The sequence below is a fragment of the Erpetoichthys calabaricus genome, chromosome 2, assembly GCF_900747795.2.
Source record: "Erpetoichthys calabaricus chromosome 2, fErpCal1.3, whole genome shotgun sequence".
Taxonomy (NCBI): Eukaryota; Metazoa; Chordata; class Cladistia; order Polypteriformes; family Polypteridae; genus Erpetoichthys; species Erpetoichthys calabaricus.
Window position 1 is genome coordinate 138,047,613 of NC_041395.2, and position 20,281 is coordinate 138,067,893.

Below are 20,281 nucleotides of genomic sequence, written 5' to 3' on the forward strand. Positions count from 1 at the left end.
ATTTTAAAAGGAGCATCCCACATGAAAATATAACGATCTCAGTAACTGACAGTGCATACCAATGTATAAATTTTATGTCCGTTTGAGGTTTAAAAGAAAGAAAAAAAAAAGCAACACTTCATCCCCAGCGGGGAATCGAACTCAGGTCTGTGAGGCAAGGAAAAGCTGCTCTGCGCTAAGAGGCAAATCTTAGCGCGCTACGCCACAGAAGCTGTTGAATTGTTCTTGAAGCTTTTGTGAAAGTGTTTATTTGATCTTTGGAACTCGGGCTTTACATATTCTATAGTTTATGCCTACTACATTTTGTAACATTTATTACTAAAATATGAAAAAGTTTCTGTTTTTAACAATGTGTTTACACAGATTACTTTAGAAACGGAATCCAAATAACGATCTATCATTTCCACTGTAAAACTCCACTTCACTCCCAGGTAAACAATCAAGGCATGAGCTGGGGAAAAGTTCGCTCACGTTCTAAGTCGGTGGGGGGATGGAATAGCCGGCTGCTGGCAGCTTGTCTTTTATCAGCACATTTAGAGGACAAAGGATGCTGGCGGGAGAGGTGTGAACGGATTTAAGAAGCGTTTTAAGGTGGGCCGGATATACGAGTTTTTTCGTAGGCTCTGGTAATTCTAGTGTTAACAGTGTCTTAGGTAATGAAATATCGCATATAATTATTTTGTATTTCAATTTGTAGGCCTACAATGCTATAAAAGCAACTTTTTGAAGCCAGAATTCAACTGTGAATTTGCAGAGGAAAGAAGTCGGCTACAGTATAAGTTTGTCAACCCAGTCTTGGTTTATACCCAAAAAGTTCTGTCTTAGTAAGTATATAAATACATGTAAAAAATATGACTTCATCAAGAAGAGCCTGCATCAACAATTCTGATGTATTCTGCTACATCTATGGAGAGTACATGGTTGAAAAACAAAGAAGAAAAATCATAGACTTTGTGCATCAAGTATACCTGGCTTATTTTGGAGTACAGCTTGGAGACCAGGATAAGTCTTGGGCTCCACACATGGTTTGCAAAACATATATGGAGCACCTACGACAGTGGACTAAAGGTAAAAAAAAAATGTTTAAACTTTGGTATGCCAATGGTATGGAGAGAACCGAAAAACCGCCATGACGATTGTTATTTTTGTGTTGTAAAGATTAAAGGCTTTAATCATTACAAGAAAGCTCAGTGGGATTATCCTGATTTGGAATCAGCAAGACGACCTATTCCACATGGCAATGACGTTCCCATACCAGTGTTTACCAGACTACCAAACCAGCCACTGTCACACTCTGAAGAGAGGCAGGGATTGGAGTGTATGGCAGGTAGTAGCAGTGGAAGTGAATTTGGGGGAAGCTCTTTGACGCCTCAACCATTAAGCCAAAAAGAACTCAATGACCTGATTCGAGACTTACATCTGTCCAAGCAAGCATTTGAACTTTTAGCGTCCAGACTTAATGAACAAAATCTTATAAAGGCGGAAGTTAAAATTACAGCATATCGGACAAGAGAAGAGAGGCTTCTCCCATATTTCAACCAACAGGAAGAACTTGTATACTGCAATGATATCCCAGGAATTGTACTTCAAATGGGACTAACAGAATATCGACCAGAAGACTGGTGGATTTTATAGACAGCTCCATTAGAAGCTTGAAATGTGTTCTCTTGCACAATGGTAACCGTTACGCGTCTCTTCCCATTGCTCACTCAACAAAACTTAAAGAAGAATATGAAAATGTAAAAATCGTATTACAGAAAATCCGTTATCATGAACATCAGTGGTCGATTTGTGTTGATCTGAAGATGGTGAACTTCTTGGTTGGACAGAAATCTGGATACACAAAATACCCATGCTACATGTGCCTCTGGGATAGCAGGGCAAAGCAAGATCATTGGACAAAAGTGTCATGGGCTACAAGGGAAGAAATGATGGATGGCGCTGCGAATATCATCAACAAGCCGCTGGTGGACAAGAACAAAATCATTCTCCCACCGCTTCATATTAAGATAGGTTTGATGAAGCAATTTGTTAGGGATTTGGACAAAACGGGTAATTGCTTCAAGTACATTTGTAGATCATTCCCTGGACTGAGCATGGAAAAACTAAAAGCTGGAATCTTTGATGGTCCTCAGATTCGTAAACTCGTGAACGATTCCTATTTTACCAAAAGCATGAATGACACTAAGGCTTCGGCCTGGAAGAGTTTTGTCTCTGTTGTGAAGAACTACTTGGGTAATCACAGAGCAGACAATTATAAGAATTGGTGCAAGATCTGCTTGCTAACTTCAGAAATTTGGGAGTTAATCTATACTAATTAATAAAAGGCAAAGCCCTCAGTGACTCACTGACTGACTGACTGACTGACTCATCACTAATTCTGCAACTTCCCGTGTAGGTGGAAGGCTGAAATTTGGCAGGCTGATTCCTTACAGCTTACTTACAAAAGTTAGGCAGGTTTCATTTTGAAACTTAACGCATAATGGTCATAACTGGAACCTCTTTTTTCACAATATACTGTAATGGACAGCAGCTCGATGGCCGTGGGAGGAGGAGTTGAGTGTCACGTCATCACGCCTCCCACGTAATCACGTGAAAAGACTGTTGAACGCAGTAGGGAGAAATGAAGGAGGAGCCGCAAACAGCGAAGAACAAAAAATTCATTAAACAATTGAGAAGGGAGCGAAACAATAAGAAGCGAGCGAGTGAAGCATACAAGCATCTTCATAAGGGAAACAAAGCACGGTGTAAAACGTAAGTTTAAATTAAGTTTATAGAAACGCTCCCGCTGCGGATTGCAATAACATATTCGCGAGATAAAAGTTTAATGAGAAGACACGAGGTATAAACGAACCACACACCGTAGCGCAACGTTAGGGGCTTCACCTCTGGCGCGGACGATAGAGATTCGATTCCCGAGAGGGGATGCAGTGAGTGTGTACGCCTGATGAGCCCAGAATTAGGGAGAAATACATGTCGCATACTCTTTGCATTATTTGAAAGTAAACTATTAAAACCATTCTACGATCTGCTTCTGGGAACAGAAAGAGGGCACGTGGCGGACGTAAGGCGACTTGCTGACAAACCACAAGCGTGACCTGGCAGGTAACCACCCATACAATCAGATTGTGATTCAGAAAACGAATGCCATGAATGTAATTACCACGATCTACATACTGTCAAATAAACGAAACACACGCCATAGCGCTACAGCTGTGAAAAGGGAGCTTCACAAAAAAATAGATCCTTAACAAATTGTTATTGGTATTTTTTCGATCCGTTTAAAAAGGTTTTCTTTTCTTCTTAATAAAAAATTAAAAGCAGTACTTCGCCGCAACGAAGCGCAAGAATTTGGCTATATATATCTGCTTCTCGCAATTAAAAGAGGGCACGTAGCGGATGTTAGACGACTTGATGACCAAGCATAAGCGTTACCTGCCAGGTAACCACCCATACAATCAGATTGTGATTCAGACTAGGAATGCAATGAATGTAATTACCCCGATCTACATACAAGGCGAAAGTCTTGCAACATTCAAAGATGATGGTTTGGGATAAGTACACCATGGAACATAAAAGAGCTTATGAAGCCTTGAACCGAAAAAAGCAAGATCTCAGAGATCGTAAAAAAAAAAAAAAAAAGGAGGTAATGTCGTTTTACTTGCTGTAGATTTTAGTCAAACATTACCAGTTATTCCACGAGGGAGACCAGCAGATGAACTCAACGCGTGTTTAAAATCCATGCTTCTCCCACGGTCGGTTATATGTCGCGTGATCTCGGGTAGGTACACCAAAAAATTTATACATTTAAGCATGTAATGGGCAAAGAAAAAATGAGGTATACCCGAAGGCACTGCAGTAGTACTCAATGTAACTTTACTTCTTAAATGTTAATGTTTTACTGTTTAATAATTTATACGCTTCTTATATGTTGTTCAAACATTTCATTTGTTAATTGCTGTTTTCTTGTCATTATCACTGGAATTTACAACTTTCTACAGTACAACATTGTCCAAGTGGTACTTCAGAGCGTGTAGTAACACAATCTATTGCAACTCTGCTTTAAGACAGACAGAGGGATTTTAAGTAATCAACAGAATTTGGGACACTTTTGCAAATTGTTTGCTTCAACTTGCCAAGGCTTTTTGCTTTAATTGCTGCAGAACATCTGTAGGTTTTAACCTATTAGCTGTTCCCTGAAGAAGTCCCATTTGTAATATTCTGATATTTCTTTTTTTTCAGTTTTTGCTAACCTAAACTTAAAGTTAAACCTCTGGCAGTTTACTGCTTACACTTTTCACAATTTTAGGGCATTAATTGCATTTCAACTGATTAAATTTGAAGAAAAACTGAGATGTTCAAAATACTTTTGACCGGTAGTGTACACGGATTGATTACTTCCTTTTACTGAGTACTACTGTCTTCTGTACTTCACATTTATGTATTTTTATTTATATATTAATTTTCTTGTTATTTGTATTAGCTATTTTTAATGTTTTTTATTTCACTTAGATATATGTATTATTCCTGCTTACAATATTAATTCCTGCTTATCTGCTTATACCTAGTTTCATACGATATATATATATATATATATATATATATATATATATATATATATATATATATATATATATATATATTTTACATCTTTCTGTTTTAACTGAATGTTAAATGTATTTATATTATCACCTTTACAAATGTATTGATACATAATTTATTACATAAAAGGCATGTACGTCATACAAGTCTGTACTGACAAATGTATATTAAATTGTTGCAGTGACACTTTGCCTAATGCGTGATTATAAATTGGCCTTTTCCTAGGCTAAGAAATAAAAACAAAGACATGAAAAAATGTTGATCAGACACTGTGAAATGTTATTATTTTACCTGGCAAGTACTTGGTAGCAAACTAAAAATAGGTACTTAAAATATTTTTATGCACACAAAAAAAGACTACCCTGCAGGACTAAATACAAGGCAGGAAGGAGTTCCATTCAAATCCAGAATATTACAGCAGTCAACCCAATGTGAACAAATATCAGTTTTCACAAGGAAAAGCATATTCAACACGACTAAGCTATGTAAAGTATATTGTCATTTCTATAAGACATCCTTCTTCATGTCCTTTTATACATACAATGCTGATTACTTATGAAAATGTTTGTCTTGACATTGCATGTTTGTTTAGATATTGCTGACTCCAGAAAAATAAATGTTTCACATTAGAACATATTTAAAAAGAAATTAATGTGCATATAACTGACAAAAACACATATTCTGTACTGTCGGGATAGGCTCCAGATTCCCCAAGACCCTGCTCAGGATAATTGGGTTTAGGAAATGGATGGATTGGCGGATGCATATATGTGGGGATGAAATGCGAATGATAAAAATGGAAAGATAGGAATTAGCATACAGTAATGTAAAGCAGGAATTCAAGACGTTACGGTCCCCAAGACTTGGGGTAAGTGATTTTAAAGGTGACATTTATCATAATTTGAACATTTGTTAGTATGTTATATAGTTTACAAAATTTTAAAACATCCCTACTGTTTCCTCACATAAAGAAGCCTCTCTTTCCAGTTTGTGTATAAATCGTGACCATTGTGCAATGAAGCGGTGGCGTGAGATTGGCACGTTCAATCGTTTGAATTCGCAGCTGGAATGTCTTTTTCATTTCTAATGTCTGTGCAGATGCTTTGCACTTTTTTCTTTCATGAAAAAGACAGAAATTCCCCACAATATTTTGTTGCTATCATTATTATGCATATATAAAGCTTGTTTTGGATAGTAGCTGCAACACATGGGACCAGTGTTATATATCCAGTGACAGTGCTCCTAATATTCTCATTACAGTCAGCTAATGTACCCCTGTATGAAAATACAGTAAGCGTTTTTTTTTTAAAAAGACACAAGCTGGGGTAATTTCCAGGAAAACATTCCTGCAACCAGTGAATACGGTATATTTGCTGTGAAAAATGATTTGGTGAATTTTGCAGATCAACACTAGTAGTGATTGCTCTCTCTCTCTCAATTATCTATCCTAAGTTGTGCCTAAAAAGCCCAGACCTGACAAACACAATTACTTCAGGGATAGACGCTAGCAGCATCTGCTGCATTAGTACAGTCACTCTTCCTGATGTTATGCTACCTTGAAGGAAATATGGATTATGGAATATGGATATGGATTATATGGGTGAAACTCAGGAATTTATGCTGAGAATGGACTGTTGGCTATAAGTAACTAATACTACCTTTCACTTTAGCAAGGTGGTCTTTTGCCTAAAACCACTTGATAACCATTGTTGTACAGTTACAAAAAAAAAAGTTAAAGACAAACTGAACTAATTGTGGATATTCAGTGCTTGTATATATAGCTTTAGGTGCCATTCCTCATGTTGGTTTGTTGCTGCCTTGAATCTTGGTAATAACCAACCCCTTCCCTTCCATTAACAATTCAACTACAATTCTTCTGAAATTCTCTAGGCATGACAACAATGTCTCTTTGCCTATTTAAGTTAAGTAAAAATGTTTTGTTGACTGCTTTTTAAAAATATCTATTAATTTGCTGGTGCACCGTAGTATACTGATGTTGATTTTTAGGTTAGGTTGTATTAGGAATAAAATTACTGCTACTTAGACTTTGTACATTATTCATTATGTTTGAAACTATCCGGCTACATTTAGTATTTACTGGTCTATGTTAGCATTGTATAGTGGTGACATGAAATTGCGATGTTGGTGTCTGTTTTCTTCTGTAACCCAATGTGCTGAAATGTATAGCTGGCCACACATTAATGATCCATTGGTGACACATTTGCAACACCCTTTTCTCCAAGCCTCATTACATATAATTTTGGTTGGAGACATGAAGGTGCTTCAATCACCTTGTAAAAATAGACAACTAGAGCTTCCAATAATAAACTGCAGCTTTCTGTTTCTTGTTCACCTGCTGCCGAATTTAGCATGTTAATATTGCCCTTCCCCTCTTCCTGGCAAAAGGCTGTTTTACATTTCCTAATGTGAACTGGCAACAATTTTTGCCAATTAGAGAACTTTTTCCAGTGTTACTCAGCCAGAGAGTAGTCTGGCAAGCCGTTAGAACAGCAGAGTTTTCTTCCTGTTAACTAAAAATAAATTAAACATTCAACTAAAGAAAAATGAAATTGAGAAAACAAAAGTGAATTATAAAAGTGATTTTAATTTTTCACACAAGTCTAGCATAATGTACAAGTGTACAGTTGTTGGCATATTTAAAACCCCACATTATTAATAAGTGCATTGATTTGTGTAAATATGTAAGTACCCCTTTAAATGCTATTGGAATCTGAGGATTTCAATGGTAATATCAGCCATCAGTTAGCTTTCCCTTGTAGAACTGAGAGCAAATACCAAAGCCTCATCACTCACCAATGAATCATCTGTGGAATTCAATGCCCATAACTGACCATCAGTCACTGATGCCCTGTTTTCAGGGGCGAGTGACAGCTTCCACGAAATTTCAAGGAAATGGTTGTAAAACTAAAAAATACCTTAAAACTATAAAAACACAAACAACACATTCTAAGATTTATATATAACAATTGTTGCAGAACATTTTTTTCAAGAATAAATGATGACTTTATGGTTTTAAGTATTTCTCAAAGATTTTATACCAGTTTAGGAGAACAAAGAAATGTGGAAAGACAAAGTATTAATATAAAGAAAAATAGAAACACATAATAAACCTTACCGTGTAATTTCCTCATCTCCTACCACTGCTTTAGAAACAGGAGAATATCTGCCAGAGGTTGCTTGTGTGACTGGATGTGGCAAAAAACTGGAAGAATTGATATGGTTTTCCATTTGTTGTGAATATGCTGAAAAACAAAAATTTTACTGCAGTCTTATACTGGAATTTGCATTTAATGATATCTCCTTTAAGTAAATACAATGTTTTTACATGATTTATGACACATAGTTTTAAATGAAAGTGTCTAAGTAAAATATGATGCAATCACATAGATACTTAAAATTCACTTTAAATTCACAATTCACTAATAATTAGCAGAGCCACAGTTAAAATAAAAACATCTTTATCAGTAAATAATGGAAAAGCATAAAAACTGACATGAGGTGTTACAATCATATGAAAAAGTTTGGGAACCCCTCTCAACCTGCAAAATAATTTACTCTACTTTCAACAAAAAAAAGTAACAGTGGTATGTCTTTCATTTCCTAGCAACATCTGAGTACTGGGGTGTTTTCCGAACAAAGATTTTTAGTGAAACAGTATTTAGTTGTATGAAATTAAATCAACTGTGAAAAACTGGCTGTGCAAAAATATGGGTACCCTTGTAATTTTACTGATTTGAATGCATGTAACTGCTCAATACTGATTACTTGCAACACCAAATTGGTTGGATTAGCTCGTTAAGCCTTGAACTTCATAGACAGGTGTGTCCAAACATGAGAAAATGTATTTAAGGTGGTCAATTGCAAGTTGTGCTTGCCTTTGACACTCCTCTGAAGAGTGACAGCATGGGATCCTCAAAGCAACTCTCAAAAGATCTGAAAACAAAGATTGTTCAGTATCATGGTTTAGGGGAAGGCTACAAAAAGCTATCTCAGAGGTTTAAACTGTCAGTTTCAACTGTAAGGAATGTAATCAGGAAATGGAAGGTCACAGGAACAGTTGCTGTTAAACCCAGTTCTGGCAGGCCAAGATAAATACAGGAGCAACATATGCGCAGGATTGTAAGAATGGTTACAGACAACCCACAGATCACCTGCAAAAAGATTTTTCTGCAGATGTTTTATCTGTACATCGTTCTGCAATTCAGCACAATTTACACAAAGAACATCTGTATGGCAGGGTGATGAGAAAGAAGCCCTTTCTGCACTCACGCCACAAACAAGAGTCGCTTGTTGTATGCAAATGCACATTTAGACAAGCTAGATTCATTTTGGGACAAAGTGCTTTGGACTGATGAGACAAAAATTGAGTTATTTGGTCATAACAAAAAGCGCTCTGCATGGTGGAAGAAGAACACCGCATTCCAAGAAAAACACCTGCTACCTACTGTCAAATTTGGTGGAGGTTCCATCATGCTGTGGGGCTGTGTGGCTAGTTCAGGAACTGGGGCCCTAGTTAAAGACGAGGGTCGGATGAATTCAACCCAATATCAACAAATTCTTCAGGATAATGTTCAAGCATCAGTCACAAAGTTGAAGTTACGCAGGGGTTGGATATTCCAACAAGACAATGACCAAAAACACAGTTCGAAATCTACAAAGGCATTCATGCAAAAGGAGAAGTACAATGTTCTGGAATGGCCGTCACATTCCACTGACTTGAATATCATCGAAAATCTATGGGATGATTTCAAGCAGGCTGTCCATGCTTGGCAGCCATCAAATTCAACTGAACTGGAGAGATTTTGTATGGAACAATGGTCAAAAATACCTCCATCCAGAATCCAGACACTCATCAAAGGCTATAGGAGACGTCGAGAGGCTGTTATATTTGCAAAAGGAGGCTCAACTAAGTATTGATATAATATCTCTGTTGGGGTGCCCAAATTTATGCACCTGTCTAATTTTGTTATGATGCATAATGCATATTTTCTGTTAATCCAATAAACTTAATGTCACTGCTGAAATACTACTGTTTCCATAAGGCATGTCATATATTACAAGGAAGTTGCTACACTGAAAGCTCAGCCAATGATAAACAAAAATCCAAAGAATTAAGAGGGGTTCCCAAACTTTTTCATAGGACTTTTTCTGAATAGAAAACAAATACAAATGCTTTCTAGTGTGACAGAGGTCATAGCAAGTTACTAAAGACTAGTGACTGCAGACCCGTGGTTATAAAATAAAATGCAAATAAAAAGTTACAGATAAGGAGCTGTTCACAGTTCTTATATTCTCTAAATATTTACTTCATTCAGTTCCTCTTGAAGTAATAATATATTTTATTATTTCTAGTGGCTCATCTAGAGCAACATTTCTCAGGCTTTTTGACAGCCCAACCCTCTTTTGGTTGAGTATTTTTTGTCACACCTAATCCCTAGAATAGTAAACCTAGTTGGCAGCAACATACTGAGAAACATCTGTTACCTAATAGCGAAAATTCATTCTTTGATCATTATGAATTGTGTCTCATTGTATTGCCGCTACCGTGTACTATAATCTTCTGGAAATCTGAGAGCAGTCTTGTATCAGCAGAAAATTGCATCACATGGAATTCTCGAGTTGTAGTGTACTCATGCACTCAAATACAGCCAACAAACTGGAGAGTGATACTTTGATGGAGGGAAAGTTTTTAAGATGATCATCAGTGGCTACTACTTGCAGAAACAGTGTACAGTGAAGAACATCTCAAGTGAGGTTTCACCATTATTGTTAATAATAAACTGCAGTATGTAGTTTATAGTGAAGTGCTATAACAAGAAAGTATGAAGTAGTGAAAAACTACTTCAACATTTAAAAACAAAATATCCAAATGAAAAAGACAAAGCATTTGGAATTATTTTAAAGAAAACTAAAAAATCTTCTTAAAGAACAAGCAAATTTTATTTTATGAAAAGCATAAATGATAACAATTCTGACTGGACAAAATATACTGCTATTTGCTCATACTGGAGCCATGGAAATGACTTGGTTTCAAAGTGGACTCATTGCAAGAACAAAAGATATCATGTCCAGTGCAACATGGTGTCAATGTTTTCTACATTGCAAATCTGTTGCAGCAAAATCTCTACCCCTGACCTAAATTGCATTTTAAAAACTGTCATCAATGTGATAGATTCGATCAGAAGAAAAGAGCTTTCAGACACATATCATCCCAAACATATGTGAAGACATGGGTTCATTATACGAAAATCTTTACCACATATTTCGAATAAAAGTTTATAAGGCTGTGATATTAATATAACAGCAGCCAGGGACAGAATCAATAGATTTATAAAAAAATTATCTTCTGTTCAACTGCACTTGCAAAAAAGAAATTAGATTTCTTAAAATGGAATGAACAAATTAAGTAGGAAATAGCTATGGATGCTACAGTAGATGTAACACATTTTCAAATATGGTTTGAAAGTTTGCAAAATTTAACACAACAGCTTGTGGAATATTTTCCTTAAGAAATTCAAAGCGGCAACTATAATTACAGATTGATACTGAATCCTTTTTTGGAAAAATGCATAGAACTGACCATAGTTCCAAAAAATATGAACAAAAAACGTTTTACATATCTGTACATGGAATGTTGATACTTGAATTTCTCAATGAGTATAGACCAATTTTGGATAAAAAGAAAGCAAGAATATCTGAAAATTTAAAAAGATGCTTTAAATTTTTTGGTTCATTTGCAACATCATATTTATGGCTGCAGTTAAAACAAAATTGACTTGTACCTGAAAATGATTTAATTGTTTCAAATACAGATCCCAGATTTCAGAAGAGGGTTGTCGAAAAACAGGCAAGTACTATATGTCACACTGACATGCTATTTTTTTTTTTTTTATAATGTCATTTCTTTAAATAAATATTTTAACAGAGAATATTTTACCCGTTGAAAGCCCTCCTGACCCCCCCCCCCCCCCTAAGGAAAACTATGGTTCCACATTACCCACACTTTGGGAGAAGCTGATCTAAATTTTCTATTTTCTATTTTGATTTACAGCTTGACATTGATTACATTGCTCATGAAACTTTGCTAAGTAGGGGTATTCAAAAAAACATTGACAAAGATTTAAAAGTAATGCTTTGAAATGGTCAGATATTTTATCTAATTGACAATCATCTTGATTGTCAGCAAACCTGAAATTTGTCTGGCATGCCTATATTTGTCTGCTGTTCATTTGCTGTTCTATATTCATGACAATGTCTTGCTTGTCAGTGTGGCTCAAGTTTCTTGGAGGTAACAGGGTTGTGTGACCTAACAAAAAGCTAGATATAAACAACAGTAAACTCTCCATGCAACTGACATTTTTAGAAATTCAGCACCTAAAATGATTTCAGTGTGCATAACACATTTTTTTTTTAGCCACACAACCTTAAATAGATATCTGCCCTGACAATTTGGGAACTAAAACATTTCCTCAATCACTGCTTACATGAAATAATTTAAATTCAAGTGGTTTCCTTTCGACTCTTATTAAAGCATTAATGCTTTTATTTTAAAGAAATTCTCCAATTATTCATCCAATACTTAAACTAGCTACAATTCTTTCCCAAAAAAAAATAAAAATAAAAAGTGTCACCTCCATTCAGAGAGCAGCAAAATTTACTTTTAAAATTAACGATACTAAGTTGAACCTGCCTGCTCTCAAAAAATAACAGCATATTAGCATGGGAAGTTATTTAAAATTATTGACTACAATAAAAATGTTATATTTTGTTGCAAACATATATTATCAGCATTATACTTTCTTGAACATGAATACAACAGGTTTGGTCATTGAAAGGTCTGGAGTTTAATAAGGAAAAGCTTGCACACCACTAGTTTTACATCAGCAAATTACAGGAAAACAACTCTAAGTTCTTGAGCAACACTATTTTTTTCATTTCTGATGTTAAATTCACATATACAGTGGTGTGAAAAACTATTTGCCCCCTTCCTGATTTCTTATTCTTTTGCATGTTTGTCACACAAAATGTTTCTGATCATCAAACACATTTAACCATTAGTCAAATATAACACAAGTAAACACAAAATGCAGTTTGTAAATGGTGGTTTTTATTATTTAGGGAGAAAAAAAATCCAAACCTACATGGCCCTGTGTGAAAAAGTAATTGCCCCCTGAACCTAATAACTGGTTGGGCCACCCTTAGCAGCAATAACTGCAATCAAGCGTTTGCGATAACTTGCAATGAGTCTTTTACAGCGCTCTGGAGGAATTTTGGCCCACTCATCTTTGCAAAATTGTTGTAATTCAGCTTTATTTGAGGGTTTTCTAGCATGAACCGCCTTTTTAAGGTCATGCCATAGCATCTCAATTGGATTCAGGTCAGGACTTTGACTAGGCCACTCCAAAGTCTTCATTTTGTTTTTCTTCAGCCATTCAGAGGTGGATTTGCTGGTGTGTTTTGGGTCATTGTCCTGTTGCAGCACCCAAGATCGCTTCAGCTTGAGTTGACGAACAGATGGCCGGACATTCTCCTTCAGGATTTTTTGGTAGACAGTAGAATTCATGGTTCCATCTATCACAGCAAGCCTTCCAGGTCCTGAAGCAGCAAAACAACCCCAGACCATCACACTACCACCACCATATTTTACTGTTGGTATGATGTTCTTTTTCTGAAATGCTGTGTTCCTTTTACACCAGATGTAACGGGACATTTGCCTTCCAAAAAGTTCAACTTTTGTCTCATCAGTCCACAAGGTATTTTCCCAAAAGTCTTGGCAATCATTGAGATGTTTCTTAGCAAAATTGAGACGAGCCCTAATGTTCTTTTTGCTTAACAGTGGTTTGCGTCTTGGAAATCTGCCATGCAGGCCGTTTTTGCCCAGTCTCTTTCTTATGGTGGAGTCGTGAACACTGACCTTAATTGAGGCAAGTGAGGCCTGCAGTTCTTTAGACGTTGTCCTGGGGTCTTTTGTGACCTCTTGGATGAGTCGTCTCTGCGCTCTTGGGGTAATTTTGGTCGGCCGGCCACTCCTGGGAAGGTTCACCACTGTTCCATGTTTTTGCCATTTGTGGATAATGGCTCTCACTGTGGTTCGCTGGAGTCCCAAAGCTTTAGAAATGGCTTTATAACCTTTACCAGACTGATAGATCTCAATTACTTCTGTTCTCATTTGTTCCTGAATTTCTTTGGATCTTGGCATGATGTCTAGCTTTTGAGGTGCTTTTGGTCTACTTCTCTGTGTCAGGCAGCTCCTATTTAAGTGATTTCTTGATTGAAACAGGTGTGGCAGTAATCAGGCCTGGGGGTGGCTACGGAAATTGAACTCAGGTGTGATACACCACAGTTAGGTTATTTTTTAACAAGGGGGCAATTACTTTTTCACACAGGGCCATGTAGGTTTGGATTTTTTTTTCTCCCTAAATAATAAAAACCACCATTTAAAAACTGCATTTTGTGTTTACTTGTGTTATATTTGACTAATGGTTAAATGTGTTTGATGATCAGAAACATTTTGTGTGACAAACATGCAAAAGAATAAGAAATCAGGAAGGGGGCAAATAGTTTTTCACACCACTGTACAGTAAGAGCTACTGTATGTATCAAACAGAGAAAATAATGATAAATATCATTCACCTGTATGAAAAACATTTGGGTAAAAAGGCACTTACAGTTATTGATGTCAGGAGGGGTATAGCTGTCACTCATGTACACACTGGTGGGTTTTGCCACTTTCAAGTAAACAACATCAGGGGTATTTTTCAAAGCAGCTACAGCTTCTTCGTGGCTCACCTCTTCAAGGCTAACATTGTTTACCTATGAGGAAAGTATAGCTCTCATAATATCTTTTTAATATATTACAGGATGAGCCAAAATCAATTAACACATTTCTCAAGGTTATTGCGCAAGGTAGAGGCAGCCGAGTGGGTTGGGTTTTTTTGAAAGGCGATCCCTTGTAGTTTTCAGATGGGCAACATGCCTTGGCTCAGTGTGCACTGTGCTTTCACTGTTGAAGCATTTTTCAAAAATAATTAATCCATCATTACTACGTAACATGCCTTCCGAACACACTTCAGCATTCCTCGTAACAGTGACGTCCCAAATCGGAAAACAATTCTTCAGTGGGTGGCTAAATTTAGACAGATGGGTACAACATTGAACAGAAAATCTCCAGGCTGTCCTTAGACTGTATGAACGCCTGAAAACATCCATGCTGTAACGGTATCAATTTTGCAGTCTCTTAGACGTTCAGTGTGCAAACATGCCTTAGGCATTTCCAACACGTCTTTGAGGAGGATTTTCAAGGACCTTAATTTCCATCCATACAAAATGATGGTAGTGCAGAACCTCACTATACTCATATGGTATTGAGATCCATGCAATATTTCCAGGGAAGGTGATCTCCCTGCGCGACGATGTCAGGTGGCCTTCACGATCCACTGATCTTGCTTCTTATGGGGCTATCTAAAGTCGAAGGCATACACACACCAACTTCAAAACCTTGAAAGCCTCAAGAATGCTATTCGCCAAGAAATCACCACTATTCCTCCTGAAATGGCCGAAAGAGTCTTGCAAGCATTCAGAAATCGTCTCGAAGAGTGTATCGCTAATGATGGCCACAACCTTGAAGACATCATTTTTGAAACACAGTGAAAAAAATCTATTCTGGATACCCTTTTATGTGTCGTAATGAAATGTATTTTATCTTGTAGCGTTTTTATAGAATAAACGTTTGAAATGTGGTATTTCTTTTTGTCTTGCCCTGTACAGTAATCCCTCGCTATATCGCGCTTCGCCTTTCGCGGCTTCACTCCATCGCGGATTTTATATGTAAGCATATTTAAATATATATCGCGGATTTTTCGCTGCTTCGCGGGTTTCTGAGGACAATGGGTCTTTTAATTTCTGGTACATGCTTCCTCAGTTGGTTTGCCCAGTTGATTTCATACAAGGGACGCTATTGGCAGATGGCTGAGAAGCTACCCAACTTACTTTTCTTTCTCTCTCTCTTGCGCTGACTATCTGTGATCCTGACGTAGGGGGTGTGAGCAGGGGGGCTGTTCGCACACCTAGACGAAAGGAACGCTCGTCTAAAAATGCTGAAAGATTATCTTCACGTTGCTACCTTCTGTGTGCAGCTTTTAAGTATGCTGCACGGTGCTTCGCATACTTAAAATCTCAAAGGGCACGTATTGATTTTGTTATCTGTCTCTCTCTCTCTCACTCTCCCTCTCTCTGCTCCTGACGGAGGGGGTGTGAGCTGCTGCCTTCAACAGCTTTGTGCTGCAGTGCTTCGCATACTTAAAAGCAAACAGCCCTATTGATTTGTTTGCTCCTTTGAAGAGGAAGATATGTTTGCATTCTTTTAATTGTGAGACAGAACTGTCATCTCTGTCTTGTCATGGAGCACAGTTTAAACTTTTGAAAAAGAGACAAATGTTTGTTTGCAGTGTTTGAATAACGTTCCTGTCTCTCTACAACCTCCTGTGTTTCTGCGCAAATCTGTGACCCAAGCATGACAATATAGAAATAACCATATAAACATATGGTTTCTACTTCGCGGATTTTCTTATTTCGCGGGTGGCTCTGGAACGCAACCCCCGCGATGGAGGAGGGATTACTGTATATATTATACAGTAGAAATGGCAAATTTGTTATCATGTCCATACTCTTTGAGAAATACAGACCATATGCAATAAAAATCAATTTCAAAATAAAATAACAAAACACTTCGAAAATAACAAAAAAATATCAAAATTAATTGAAACTAACTTTAAATATATGCACATGTAATTTCTAAGCACCCCACAAATCAGTAAAAAATATTTCTGTAACAAAGTTGCTTTATTCAACTAACTACACAAAATACTGAACATTATGGGAGAAATGGGGTGTTTGCTGTGGTAGTCGTGATAAATGTCTGCTCCCGGCAATTGGGTAATTTCATTCACAGCATGTGTCAAGGTTTAACATGGTGCATTAAAAACAATAAAAAGTTAAAATTAAATATGCATATTGAAACGTGACACATTTCGCATAAAAAATGTGCATAATAACCCATCAATCAGATCTGATGTATGCCCCCTAGTGTGCACAATCATACAGCAGTTAAAAAAAGCGTAAATTCATTTGTGATCAAAAATTGTACAGAGGTGGTGAGAAACAGAATATAGGTGCCCAGTGAGACCTATGATCAAAGCCTCTAATATGACTCCACAAAAGTGATGTGTGCAGCTGGGACAACCTCTCAATGCGATCACTTTTCTGGGTGCGATGTGGATAATAAAGAACAGAAAATTTGACATACTGCATGTAGTAAATGATAATCAAACATTCCAATATGAACAGTATTAACAAATGGTTTTAGGAGTTAAGACAATAAACGTGTGATTTGAGATAACCCAAATTGAGATTGCATTCATAAGATGACCACTGGTGAGTTAATACGCAACATCATACAGTTAAATAAAACCCACCTTATATGTTCACTGTTATAAAACTTAAGCACATCAGGTTGTGCCCTCAGCACAGCTTGCTTTCATTTAGGCACTTGCTTATTTGAAATGTGTTCTATTTGTACCATACATAGTAACGCATACTATACAGTAATCCCTCGCTATATCGCGCTTCGACTTTCGCGGCTTCACTCTATCGCGGATTTTATATGTAAGCATATTTAAATATATATCGTGGATTTTTTGCTGGTTCGCGGATTTCTGCGGACAATGGGTTTTTTAATTTCTGGTACACGCTTCCTCAGTTGGTTTGTCCAGTTGATTTCATACAAGGGACGCTATTGGCAGATGGCTGAGAAGCTACCCAACCACAGCACGTATTATGTATTAAATAAAACTCCTCAAATATATTGTGAGCACGGAGGTTGTTCGCACCCCTAGAGGACACGGCCGCCACTCAAAAAACACTGAAAGATTACCTTCACACTGCTCCCTTCTTCGCTGGGCTTACATGTGGCTGCTTTGCAAGCGATATGCTTCCCGCATGGTGCTTTGCATACTTAAAAGATCAAACAGCACCTATTGATTTTTGATTGTTTGCTTTCCTCTCTCTCTCTCGCTCTGATGGAGGGGGTGTGAGCAGAGGGGCTGTTCGCATACTGGCCTAGAGGATACGGACGCTCCTCTAAAAAATGCTTGCTCCCTTCCTCACAGCTACTTTGTCCGGTGGTGCTTCGCATACTTAAAAGCCAAACAGCCCTATTGATTTTTGACTGTTTGTTTTTTTTCTCTCTCTCTCTCTCTCTGATGCGCACTCCTTTGAAGAGGAAGATATGTTTGCATTCTTTTAATTGTGAGACGGAACTGTCATCTCTGTCTTGTCATGAAGCACAGTTTAAACTTTTGAAAAAGAAACAAATGTTTGTTTGCAGTGTTTGAATAACGTTCCTGTCTCTCTACAACCTCCTGTGTTTCTGTGCAAATCTGTGACCCAAGCATGACAATATAAAAATAACCATATAAACATATGGCTTCTACTTCGCGGATTTTCACCTTTCGCAGGGGGGTCTGGAACGCATCCCCCGCGATGAAGGAGGGATTACTGTACAAGTATTTTTTGAGTTATTTGATAATGGCTTTATGCACACAGAAAATAGGCATTGCTCATTCTGCTAGGGTTTAGTGGCACACCAGGCCTGTAAAGGGAACAGATTTAACATACATCAAACTCCGTAAAACCCAATCCCATCCTATCCTGTCTAAGACATACATACATACATACAAACATACATACTGTACATACAGTAGTGGCAAAAAGTTTTGGCAGTGACCCTAATGTTGTGTTTATGTTAAACATTGAGTCAATATTTATAGTGTTGACCTTTCTCCTTCATAATGTCTGCAATTCGCTCTGGCATGCTGCATATCAGCTTCTGGGCCAAATCCTGACTGACAGTGATCCATTTTTGCCTTTTTAGAGCTTAGGGTTTAATCACAATTTTTGGGATTCTGCTTCTCCATACACTTTCTGAGAATTGCCCACAGGTTCTCAATGAGATTAAGATCTGGAGAGTTTCCTGGCCATGGGTCCACTTCAATATCACGTTTGCCTTGTGACATGGTGATCCATCACGCTGGAAAAAAACACAAATTGTGCCTGGCTTGTGGGAAGAAGTTGCTCTTGGAGGACGTTTTGATACCATTCTTTATTTATCGCAGCGTTTTTGGGCAGAATTGTGAGTGTGCCCACTCCCTTAGATGAGAAGCAACCCCATACATGGATTGTCTCACGATGCTTCATTGTTGGCACGATACTGGACTCATGGTATTGTTTACCTTTTCCTTCTCTGGACAATCCTTGTACTTCCTACAGGATTTCAGTCTGTCCTTGATATATTTCTTGGACAGAAGTGGCTTCTTTGCTGCACTTGACACACGGCCATTGTCCAAAAGTCTTCGCCAAACTGTGCGTGCTGATGCACTCTTACTCACCTGCTGCCAGAACTGAGCAAGTACTGTACAGGTGGCAACATAATTCTGTAGCTGACTCCTTTGGAGGAGACAGTCCTGGCATTTACTGGACACTTTCAGTTGACCATTCTGTGCCAGGGCCAAAATAAGTGAAAATGGGCTTTTGTGGTAACAAAAACGCATCTGATAACTGCACAATAATATAAAAACCATGTGAATTGCCACCACAAAAATTGAAGCCACAAATGTTGCAAAACACAACATTTGTGTCACTGCCAAAACCTTTGGCCACTACTGTACACACAAATACTATATATATATATATATATATATATATATATATATATATGCAGTTATTATATTATTATATTTATGTAATCCTGAAGTTTAACAATAAACAGTATTATTCTGTTTCTTAAAAATGAGTGTTCTTCTTTTATCTTGACTTAAGTCTAATGGCTGGAGATATGCCTCCAACAACAAAGGTAAGGTAAACAAAGTAGGAACTGGCATTAATAAAATGCAAGACCGGTAATTAATTAACCAATTTGATCTCTCCTCACTTCCTTCAACACATCCATGCGATGTTTAGCTCGTTTGAAAGTTTGAGGTGTAAAATGCAACTGAACTAAGAAGAAATGAAATGAATACTTTAGTAAAGAATATTGGTGATTAAGTGACCACGGTTTAAATTCTTGCATTCACAATTAGTGAAAGTAGTCGCCATTTTGTCTCCTCATAAGGAAGCCTCTCAGGAAGCATCTGCGTGTTCTTACCAACGTGTATACTGCTAAACTTTGCAAACATAATCTCAAGAGCAGTAGGGTAACACGTGAAAAGTAATGTGTTAAGCAGTCTAATTATTTTTTAAAGTACTGACTAACCTAATGCAATACTTATCTTATTGAAGTATAAATACCTGTGTTATTACTATTTCAGTATCACTGGATGTAAGGTAATGGGGCACACATACCGGGTCCCTTTACAGGACTCAATTGCACACCAAGCAGAAAGAGTGTGCTGTGCATAATCCGGTAACAGAGAACTATAAATAAAGTGTCAGTTTGACTAAATGTATCTATATGACACAATAAAATCACTGGCTTCATGGTTATTTTCTGGTCACGGTGACCAATGATGACGTTTAACCACTTTTTGCCAAAGATTACTTCCCCATGTAAACACTGATTTCTAAAAAATCGTATGTATGTGCATTGATCCCTTAACCAGCAGAA

The 20,281-nt window shown here is 37.3% G+C and overlaps 1 protein-coding gene across 19 annotated transcripts in view; it reads right to left on the minus strand.

Annotated features, from left to right (window-relative positions):
- Positions 1-20,281, minus strand: part of dlg1a (discs large MAGUK scaffold protein 1a) — a 525,807-nt gene that overhangs the window by 175,880 nt on the left and 329,646 nt on the right. For all 19 annotated transcript variants that reach the window (XM_051923937.1, XM_051923931.1, XM_051923927.1 and 16 more), the window contains 2 exons: positions 14,292-14,436; positions 7,739-7,865 (listed from right to left, as the gene is read on the minus strand). In XM_051923937.1, coding sequence (XP_051779897.1) covers positions 7,739-7,865; positions 14,292-14,436 — 272 coding nt within the window. The remainder of the gene's footprint in view (positions 1-7,738; positions 7,866-14,291; positions 14,437-20,281) is intronic.